The sequence below is a fragment of the Vigna radiata genome, chromosome 7, assembly GCF_000741045.1.
Source record: "Vigna radiata var. radiata cultivar VC1973A chromosome 7, Vradiata_ver6, whole genome shotgun sequence".
Lineage (NCBI taxonomy): Eukaryota > Viridiplantae > Streptophyta > Magnoliopsida > Fabales > Fabaceae > Vigna > Vigna radiata.
In genome coordinates this window covers 42,954,850-42,965,930 of record NC_028357.1, presented here as the reverse complement: position 1 = coordinate 42,965,930, position 11,081 = coordinate 42,954,850, and the positions used below count along the sequence as shown (strand labels likewise).

General features: G+C 33.0%; 1 protein-coding gene across 3 annotated transcripts; it reads right to left on the bottom strand.

Annotated features, from left to right (window-relative positions):
• Positions 1 to 800: 800 nt before the first annotated feature.
• On the bottom strand, positions 801 to 7,617 carry LOC106768606 (CCR4-NOT transcription complex subunit 10). Of its 3 annotated transcripts, XR_001376262.2 has the most exons (7): positions 7,108 to 7,617; positions 5,675 to 5,761; positions 4,629 to 4,820; positions 4,445 to 4,531; positions 4,275 to 4,346; positions 1,244 to 3,246; positions 801 to 1,135 (listed from the first exon to the last, which is right to left on the bottom strand). XR_001376262.2 is itself a non-coding variant. In XM_014653844.2 (6 exons), the coding sequence occupies exons 1-6, from the start codon at positions 7,309 to 7,311 to the stop codon at positions 1,303 to 1,305; spliced, it is 2,586 nt and encodes an 861-aa protein (XP_014509330.1). In that variant the 5' UTR covers positions 7,312 to 7,617; the 3' UTR covers positions 801 to 1,302. The 3 variants fall into 3 exon arrangements, 2 of the variants coding, with proteins under 2 accessions (XP_014509330.1, XP_014509331.1); XM_014653844.2 differs by having other exon boundaries at positions 801 to 3,246; XM_014653845.2 differs by having other exon boundaries at positions 801 to 3,246; positions 4,629 to 4,811.
• Positions 7,618 to 11,081: the final 3,464 nt, after the last annotated feature.

Genomic DNA, 11,081 nt, shown 5'->3' with positions numbered 1-11,081 from the left:
GTAGTTTTATATTAAACATGATATTATCTTTATATTATTAAGTAAGAAATTAAGATAATAATCACATTATTAAATATCAATCACATTATTCAATCACAAACTAAACTACAAATATTCAATTAGAAAAGTTATAAAATTTAATTATTTAATAAATAAAAAAAATTAAAATTAGAAAATATAAAAAATTAATCTACTTCCTATATTTTAAATTAAATCTTCACCTTAAATGTCAAATGTATGTATAAGTTGTTTCTAAGAATATTTTTTTTAACTGGCTTCTTATCTTAATTTAATATATTGATTATTTAGTTTTATATTTAAAGTTGTTACGATGTTTTATTAAGATGAGAAAAAAACAAAGGGATATTTTCTGGCATGTACCCAGGTTCAAGATATAAATTTCTTATATAATGTGTATGAACTTGTCTCGTTAGTAAGAATCAATAACAATCGATATAAAAGTGTTAATAAAATAATTTGATTGCAAATCCAATCATTTTGTAATCTTTAAAATTTCAATATCAAATTGTAAAAGAAAAAGACTATTAAAAAGCAAATAAATTATACTCATATTTTGACTAAATACAAGGAAAAAATCAATTAGCTCGACATAAGATTAAGAATTTTGCTCAAGGTATATCTTAACACAAGCAAAAGAAAAAAAAAAAACAACTACTATAAAAAATAAAATATTAATTTGAAAACATCATTAATCATCTTCATAATAAATAATTATAAAAAAATTAATGGGTAGCAAGGGCAGCATTGTTCATAGATCCAGTAATAAAAAGAACACATTCTATACAAATAATCGTTACCATGTTTAAATACGAGTAACCTGCCAATCCATGACATATATACATTAGCAAAAAGCACAAGACACGACCAAATTCATCTGGATAATAACACCCGCGGAGTGAATGAGAACGAGAAAGAACGAACTCCATAGGATTGAAAATGGAATTCTGAAATAACTATCAACCTTTCAGTTTTTTCAATATAAGCACAAGGACATGACCTCTATTCTTGAATATAAACCAAATTAGCCTCTAAAAAGTAAAAACACAATCCGAATCTGATCTACACCTCAAATTTCAAAGGTGGGCACCAGCACTAACCAAAACACAGCCACCACCTGTAAGTGAACCCTAAATTTGAGAATTATAAGGAAAATGAATCATAAAAAATTATTCTCTGAATTGAACTTATATATGTTACAAATGCTATGGAAGGATTAAACTACCTGCTAACTAACGCTGAGAAGTTGGCCAGGCACAATGACAAAACCCAAGCATACAACACTCAAGAAGATTTACTCAATGTTATTCCACTAGGAAGGAACCTAATACGGCTACAACGTTTTAATTTGGTCAGAGCTTCCTGTGGCTTACCGAGCAAAAGATCCAAATAAACTGCAGTAAGTGTGGCTTCTGGACTGTTGGGTAATATGGACAATGCCTGTGCAATCAAAATACTGGATTTCTCAAACTCACCCTGCATTGCGGACATTACAGCAAAATTTGCATAAATTGTTGCTCGCGCCTCCTCTGGCTTGAGGAAAACAATACTCTGAGCGCCTTCAAGAGAAGAATTCTTGGCAGCAACGGATCCTACATTCACCTCTTCAAATTCGGCAGTCCTCTCTGGTTGCCATTTCTCACAGTCCTCAAGGCTGAAAGGCAAGTCAACATTGTTTCCCCCAGACAAATAAAATGACAAATGCTCAGCCGCTTCCTTTGGTCTGTTCAGCAAGCAGAGAGCCTCTGCTGCATAAACATGGCCTAGAAAGATGTAAATTCTGGAACATTCTGGAAGTTCTAAGAGAGATCTTGCAACTGATAGTGCCTTCAAAGGATTGTCCAATTCCAGCTCCACATAAGCTAAATTAGCAAGAGCAGCTTGTTTAACCAGTTGATTTTCTCTTTTACGGACATTTTCATAATAGGATAGGGAGTTCTGAACAAGTTCCTGACTATTTCCTCCCTTTTGTTCCTTAGTGTCCCCGTTTGCATTGACCTGACCTAAACCTACTACTGAAAATGCCTTTGAATCAATGCCATGTAAGTTTTTAATATTTGAATTCTTTGAAGGTGACACTTCACTTCCATCATTTTCCTCCACGGAAGAGTTAGAGGGCAAACCAGATTTCAAACAATTTGCATTGTTCGAATCCAGCAAGTTTAGAGCATTCAAGAGGCATTGCTGGGCAAGGGACACTGATAACTTCAGTCGCCCATCTTCACTTGGACAAGAATCATCCCCTTCAGATGAGTCCATATGTCCCTTTCCTGGAATCTGATCTTCCACCACAAGTTGCCTCCATTTTCCAATTCCAACAACACACACTCCTACCCCCAACTTATCTGATGGGAACCGAGTTGATTTGATGAGGCCCTTTTCTAAAGCCATCAAACAGCATTCCGAGAGTCTGAGCCACAAGAGAGGTTGTTTATAAAAGACCAGACTTGCCTTCTGGAAACATCGAGCAGCAAGTATTGGCTTCCCACAAGCTAAGTACTGCACACCACAATTATAAATTATAAGGAGAGAATTGTCCTGTGAGAAAGTGGGTAGCTTTAAAGATTGATCCTTCCGCAGTGATGAGCAATTGGTTAAAGCCTTTGAGAAAAATAAAGATGACGTCTGATATTTCCCAAGCTGATAATAAATGCAACCAAGATTGTTGTTGAAAATGCTTGAAAATGCTGTGTCTGTTCTATTATTTGATGCCATCAATAGCTTTACAGCTTTGCGGTGGTTACCACGGGCATACTCAAGCTGGGATTTCAAAAGAAGAGCCATTGATGAATCTCTTCCACGTGCAATGTTCATGGCCAGCTTGACTTCTCGTTTTGCCAGCTTCAGGTTCCTAGTAAGAAGCAGAAACCTAACCTTGTAAAGTTGCAATTTTAGCTTTAAATCAACAGTAGAAAACCTGTCAACCAAAGCCCTTGAAATGTCATTTGAAGATGGGCCCATTGGCCTTGCTAAATTTTGTCCACCCATATCCAAAATCATGGCTTCATAATCAAGTGTATCCTCAGACAAAGCTCTGGAGAGATGATTTTCAGATGCATTTGCACTTGACCCTAAGTCAGAACTGGATGCATCAGTAGCTGACGCACTAATGGCAACAGGTGCAGACTTGGTAACTAAATTTGCAGCTGGTTGCTGTGCTGTGTTCCCACTGTCACCTTGACTCACACTACTAACACCAAATGCTTTTTCTAGATAAGTCAACACATCCTAAACAAAAACAGATTCCAGCTCAGATTAGTGCACTTGTACAATTAGAGAAACTAAAAAACTGCTTATGTCAAATTTTTAGGCCGCTTACAAAACAAATCATTCAGGATAAACATATGCTACAGCTAGCAGGGTAAGAGTTCAATAAATTATGCCAAGAAAGTTTAAAATAGTATTTTATAAAAGAAAACCATCAAAAGCAAGTAAACTAAATCTTAAATTTTTCAGTTTGACCCAAGTTAAATAGACATGATGGCGTATGGCTCTCGAATTGAAATTAGATCATCTCAGTTTAGCTCAAATATAACATGCATAAAAGAAATTGGTATAACATTATGATCGAAGACTTGTCAAAGATGACAATAGGATCAGGACAAATGTTACAACCACAACTATAGTGGCCACAAGAGCACCCAAAGCTGCAATTGTGGATTCAAGAAATTCCACTACACACTAGCGGCTACACAACAGCGCCACCATAGTGACTTTCTTACACTGGTTGAGATAAGTAGCAAAATATACCATGAATGCACATTTTCTACATAAGGACCAAATGTCATGTCAGCCATGCCTTGAGTGATAGGGATGTTATGTTACAAACTGAAAACCTAATAACCAATGTTATGGTTAATTTTGTAATCTGTAAATTAATTTCCTACCTCAGATGACCAAGGGTTAGATATTTAAGTACATATTCATGCATAATAAAGAAAAAGTTGAAATAGCTACAAATAAAGGATTGAGACAGACCAAATGGACAGATGACCATTGAAAACACTGACTTGAGAAGAAAGATTTAGTTATCATCAGAGAAACGAGAGGTTCATGGTTGAACTGGACAAGTATAACATATGTCATAACACTCACAATATTCAGTTAACAAGTAAACTAGCTGGACTAATATGTAAGTGAAAAAGAATAATACATTCATGCAGCATGAATATCATGATAGAGAACAATGCATTAAGCGACAAGACTTGCAATGGTTAAAATGTAAACCAACTAATCACAGATCAAATAGAACTTACAGCTGATTTTGATGCATCATGGCAAGCAAGGCTAGCATCAAGCAGCAGAAGACAAATATGAAGAGCCGTTGTCTGCTTTAGAAAAGAAAACACGGTAGAGGAAAAACAAAGCAATCAACATATCAGGGTAAAATTAAAAACAAAATCAAATCAAATCATCTATGACATACCTCATCTATAGGTTCAATATTTTGAAAGAGAGGTTCCAATACAGACAATGTCTTTGCATAGTCATGCAGATGGAACCAAATGATGGCCTAAAGAAATTGAAATATAAAAATATGTTTACATAGGTAATTAAAAGCATACATTAAAAGAGACAAAATGAGAAATAAAGGAGCAAAATGAACATACAATATTTAGCATTGCCACAGAAGAGTCAAATTCATCTGAATACACGGTGCCAGTGCTGTTTGAACCTGAAAACTGATGCGCTGAAGCATTACTTCCTTTGGATCCCAAAACAACTTTATTTCCAACATTGTTAAGTGACTCCCCTTGTTCTCCCAAAGCTAGAGCAAGCTCATCATTTTTCCTCTGAATCAACTCCAGCAATAAAAAATAAAAAATAATAAGTACAAAATTACAAATAAATTGAGCTAAGGCTTCGAGCTACAATTAATTGATCCAAAACAAAATAAATCAATTTTGAGAGTAAAAATAAAACCTTCTGTTTCAACGTGATCCCCACCTGACCACTTCACCAGGGGGCAAACCAGAGAGAAATGAGAACTCAAAGCCAACATAAAAGAAATCTGAAGCTTAAACAAGACTTCCTGATTTCTACACTGAACTTCATCTCATAAAGCTATTCAACAAGGAAAACCTATTCAATGTTCGAACCCTTTTCACCACTGTTTCCTAAATTGTAATATTATTGTTGAGGTGGTGATATGTATGTCCAGTTTCCTCCTTTAAGAATATCATAAATAAGATACCCAAAAGGAGGAATTTGTGAAATAAAACTATCATCAACTATACACACCAGGTTCAACAGGAAGTTAAATCTTGCCTAGATCATTCTTCCAATGGAGACTTATTTCTTTCAGAAAATTCATGAGAAATTATCAGTATCCAATATGGCCTCCACGATCTTAGACACTCATTTCACTTATTCAAGCCAAATGCCAAGACCATTTCACTGACCCAGAAAGACTTAAATGAGTCAGCATAAAGGCTAAGAAATTAAAAGAGCCCAAGCTATTTAGACCCAACTTCATTTTAATATTGTTAACTTGATATTGGGATTAGTGTCATGCAATTCCAGTTTTAAATCCATAAAGGTAAAAACAAGTGAAAATGGTTTCCTTCAAATATCATCCATGAAAAATAAAAGCTACTGACCATAAAAAATGTCAGTAAGCAGAAATAAAAACAATGTCGAATTTAAAATAGCATACCTTGACGCCATTTATTACTTCAAGCAACCTTTTGGGATCTGAACAACCGTCTCGGAAGAATTCCGCAATTGCAATATTATGAACTACCTGAAATATTAGGATTTAAAACCTTAAACACAAATTTAGAAAAACGGGTTGCCTTACACAATATCTAAAAAACAACATAAAGATAACACAGCATTTGGCAGGTTACATTAAGTTGTTAACCCACCAAAGCAAGTCTTCCCTTGCTCGTAACAGGCCCCAATGGGGTTAGCAGAGAATTTTATTGCTCAACAAACATAATTGCAAAATGCAATCCACAAAATAACAAATGGAACAAAATTTTGTTATTCTCTGCCTGCAAGATAATTAACATGTAGAGAACACAAAAAACACACTCATCCTCTATGAAACACACTTACAAAATGATGATAAAGTCTAGTTATTTCTTCAATATGCATTGTTTTCACAGGTATGCTTGCAAAAATGGCTCTCAAACTATTCAAATTTATTTATAACGTGGCATATATCATCAATTGTGAGGATACATAAGGAGTGTAAATTCAGGAACAAAACATTTCTAGTTCCATGAAAGGAAAACAACAAAGATAAACAAACAATGTGTTGTACATGGCATGGACAATGTACACCATTAAGTAAAACATTACGGCACAAAAAACTTATTATCCAACAACTTGCATGAAGTATACAAGTGTAAGCTCGTGAAACAATATGCGTTGACTTAGTGTTGTGTGCACCACCAGTAGCTATCCCCCTAATCACGTCAGCGTTAAGAAACAAAATTACACATCATTCTACTGGTATCTATCAGGCAAATCAGGTTACCATCAAGAAACTAGAACCAAAATTAACAAAGTGACAAACAAATGTTGAACAAAGAAATATTTCCTTATTCAGAAAATGAGCTAAAAATCCCCCATCTCCGTTCAAACTTCCCATGTTGGAACCACTACAACAATTTCTTCTACAAGTCTTACAAATTTCTCCAAGCGCCCGACACTCTAACTAGATACACATAACACAGCGCAAATGCATTCTCATCAAAGTCCACTGCAAGAAGCTCGCAACACAGCTTAATCAGCTCGTTCATTTTCTAATAGAGGAAATCCAATCAAACCAGGACGCACATTCACATCTACAATCACAGTCGTTACACTGCATCCGCAAGGGCTCACTAGCTACAGTTCCGGATAGGTACCAAAACTGAAATTCAACTCATAAAATAAGGAACCGAACAAACAGATCAATCACCTGACGCATATTAATTAGTATAAAGTAAACACTAGCACCACGCAACGAAGCAAGAAAATAAAAAAACATGAAAGAAGAAGCGTCAATCAAGAACTACGAGCAGGGAGCAACAGATAAAGAAATGAGACGATGCCGGTTAGATCAGTATCGAGGGAAAATGGTAAAGAGAATTCAAGTACCTTTGGATCGTCCTGCTTCTTCTGCAGGAGCTGGTTCAAAACCTCAACGCACTCGGCGAACTTGCCAGACTGAAAATGCAACGCGGCATCTTTGGCGAGTGCCACGGCGACGGTGAAAACGCCGTCCTCGGTCTCGGTGCCGGAGGAGGCATCGCGGTTGGCGGTGGACGACGGGGACGACGACGGTAAATCTCGGGATTCCATGTCGAGATCGAGTAATCGGATTGCAAATCGTTTTGGGAGAGGGTTTTGGGGAAGAGAGAGATGAAAAGCCCTAAAGTTGAGTGAAGAGGTGCGAAGTGAGATGAATCTGAATTACATTCAAAATTAAAGTAAAGAAAGCGCTATAGTTGACAAATTTGAAGTGAGAAACCCTAGGATTTGCTTGCTTCGATGGTATCTGGTTTTCCTGTGATAGAGAGAGAGAGAGGAAAGAGTGGTAGAAGGAAATGAAAACCTATTCGCCGAATCGAGGGAGGTTCAGATAGAAAGAGAGTGGAAGGTTTTTTTAACATTTTTTTTTCAGTGACTCATAAATGGGATAAATTAAAATGAGCACATCATCATATCCGTTTATTTCACTTATCTTCTTCATCTGACGTCCCAAGGGACTCTTTTACTTCTTTTTCTTTAAAGGGATAAAAAGTTTAGAAAAACTCTTATGCTTAATATTTTGCATTAATATGGTATACAATGTCTCACGACTTTGTCTTGAAGAACAGACTACTAAACTCTCACAAAAAAATTATTGGGTTAAATATGTTTTTAGTCCCTATACTTTGGGGCGATTTTGATTTTAGTCCCTCTTTCAAACTATTGTACAATTTAGTCCTTCAATTTTAGAAAACTCTGATTTTAATCATTTTTACCAAATTTTTTTAACTTTATTTGTTGTTTCAAACGCGTTTCTCAGTTAACATTGAAGCAAAAATGTGTGAAAGAGTATAAACAATCCAAATGCTATAATGTAAGGTGCTTGAAACAGCAAATAAAGTTTAAAAAAATTGGTAAAAAGGACTAAAACCAGAGTTTTCTAAAATTGAAGGACTAAATTGTACTATAGTTTGAAAGAGAGACTAAAACCAAAATCACTCCAAAGTACAGGGACTAAAAACATATTTAACCCAAAATTATTTTTACCAATACTTAAACTCGAAGAAAGTCAAAAAATAGTTATAAAATACTAAATTTACAAATTACCTTAATTAATTACTATTTAGTTTATTATATTCATTTGAATAATTCACGGCTATGAGCTTCGACATCATATTGTCTATTTGATTTTCTTTTAAAAGTTTTGTACAGATAAAAAAATAATTATTTTCCTCAAAACTTCTCGGATAATTTCTCGATTTTTTTTTTCTTTTTCTACCTTCTCGGTCCAATTTTTTGTTTTACTTTTTCAATCTCTCAACTTTTTTACACTCTCGAATTTCTTGGTCAAAATAATTAACACTTAACATAATAAAATGAATATTAAAAATAAAAGTATAGTGTAAGGGGCCGGTTAGACCGATCGGAGAGATCCAAGGGAGTAAAGCCCACATACAGGATGACCAGTGGGATCGGTCGGTTGAACTTGCAGAGAAACATTTATTAATTTTGATGGAAAAATAACGAAATATATGACAATTTACGGTAATTAATGGTCATGAACGCGAGGTTTATAAATAGGAGACCATTGGTCAAACACCTTTTTTTCTAATAATCATATTCACTCAATTTCCCAATAACCTATCTAACATGAGCATCAGAGTGTTTTCTTTATAGGACGCCCCTGTTCGGTGTCTGAGAGAACATCTTAAACGAGCAAGTTGGTCGTTCGGGAGACGGAGGAAAACTAAGGCATCTCGGTTTCGGACCCTGTATACTGCAACAAAAAGTAAAATGGTTTAGTTCTGATTAGATTATCATTAATTCCCTAAAAGACAAAAATCCAATAATAAATTTTATAAATAGATATTTCGATAAAAAAAAATATTTGATTTAAATTTTATTTGTTCAAAAACAACTTAATTATCGAAATATCTTTATAGTACCTATTATTCAAAATCGACAAAGTCGAAAATAAAACCAAAATATGCAATAATCTAGATTATTGATTATGCGATCAAGAATAATATCTAAAAATCTTAAAATTTAAAAATATTAATTAGAAAGTGCTCCATGTATTTTAGATTAAAACACATTTTCATTCATATATTTTCAATTTAATATTCTCTTGTAGCCATGTGAGTTTAGCACTTTGAGTTTTGATTGTTTTTTGTTAGTTTATGTATAGTATTTTTATTAACCCAAAACTATTCAACCGTGTATCCGTTTGTTATTGTGGATTATTATTTTCTGGCAACTTATCCTATAATTTGTCACATGTCAAGATAAATAGACGCTGTAATCAATTTGGTTAAAGAAAAACATTTTTAAAAAACAAAGTGAACTCTAAACCCGTGGAGAAGAAATACATTTCATTTTTATTTTAATATATACTTATACTTAAGTGTGTGGTAGTAAGTAATTAGCTCCCTTGTTTTTTTTATAAAGTCATAAATAAATATAGTAATAAGTTCATGAATTAAAATAATATTGTATTTTACATCAAAATATTTATTTATTATGTAAAGATTTAGAAAATGGTGTTTTAAAAGTAGTAGTTTCAAATTAACGAGACTCATTTATTTTAATATTAAAAAGTTTTAATATAAATAGTTTTGTTTTAAACGAGTTTCATTATTTTAAAATATATTATTTTTCTATAAACTAAAGTTTGTTGATTTTAAGAGTTCACATTCCCTGTTCTTTTGTTTAAAAGATAAAAAATTGTTTGAATAATCACAATGACGAGATATTCAATTCTAACTGATTAGTTTTTTTAATAGAATAAATTGGTTTTATGCTCGTTTTAGTTTTTTTTTTCTTGCATATTAATCCTTCTTGTTTTGCATGTTGAGTTTGAATCTTATACACAGGTCCATGTTGACAAGTAGTTATAACAGTGTACATGATCGTGTTTTGGTGATTAGTAAGAGCATATGGGACTTTTTGTGCGTTTAGAGCTTTAGACTTCCTAAAGTTGTTTGGTCATCTGTCACATGTAAAGGAAGTTATCTTCACGCTCTAATGATTGTTCTATTTTAGATAGAGAAGGATATTATGTGGTGATGAGTGACAATTGGTTTGATGTTCTTTATTTATTGGTGGTAGACAAATGAACTTTGTATGGTAGCCTCGGGACAGTTGTTCCACTACTACAAGTGCAAAACAACTTGTCATAACATCAATACATATATCCAGATTGGTCTAGTCTATAAATCATATGTATGATGAGTTTGATTTGATTTGAAAATGAGTTATAGTGTATGATATTTTATAATTACATGAATGTTTTTGTTTTTTTAAATATTAGCTTACCCTTCTTGTGTTATTGTTTGCTTTTATTTGTTTTATCTTATTATCACCTTAAATGATGCGAGTGTAGGAGATGTTTTTCTTGTTGATTCAGTATGGGATAGAGATGAAGCAACAACCAGTTTGGTTTTTGTTAAACATGTATAAATAATTAGGTTTTTCTTGTTAATTATCATTTTTGAAACATTTTATTTAACATATTTATTCTATTAAAAAACGAGATGTTATATCGTATGTTAAAATAATATTATATTGAAAATATAACTTGATATTTTTAAATATAATTTATATTTTTTACAATATATTTTTTATGATATTAAAAAAAAAAACCTATTTTGTATTTAAAAGTTTTAATTGTTAATTTAAATTTAAATTTTAATCAATATAATATTTAAAATTAAGGGGAAAAAGTGTCTTTTTATTAAGATATAAAATTGAAGGTTTTATTGAAAACTTATGAAATGTAATTACCCATAATTTACAAAATAAATTATAATAAATACATATTTTTTAAAGTGAAAGTTAGAAATTTTGAGATACTGACTAGGGTCATGGTCATTATAGCCGTG

What these genes read in the sequence shown, in the direction of transcription:
- LOC106768606 (XM_014653844.2), bottom strand. Translation starts at nt 7,311, where the DNA reads ATGGAATCCCGAGATTTACCGTCGTCGTCCCCGTCGTCCACCGCCAAC. An exon ending in CTGTGGCAATGCTAAATATT is followed by an intron (nt 4,532 to 4,628) that starts GTATGTTCATTT and finishes CAATTTCTTTAG; the next exon opens with GCCATCATTTGGTTCCATCT. An exon ending in ATGATGCATCAAAATCAGCT is followed by an intron (nt 3,247 to 4,274) that starts GTAAGTTCTATT and finishes GTTTTTGTTTAG; the next exon opens with GATGTGTTGACTTATCTAGA.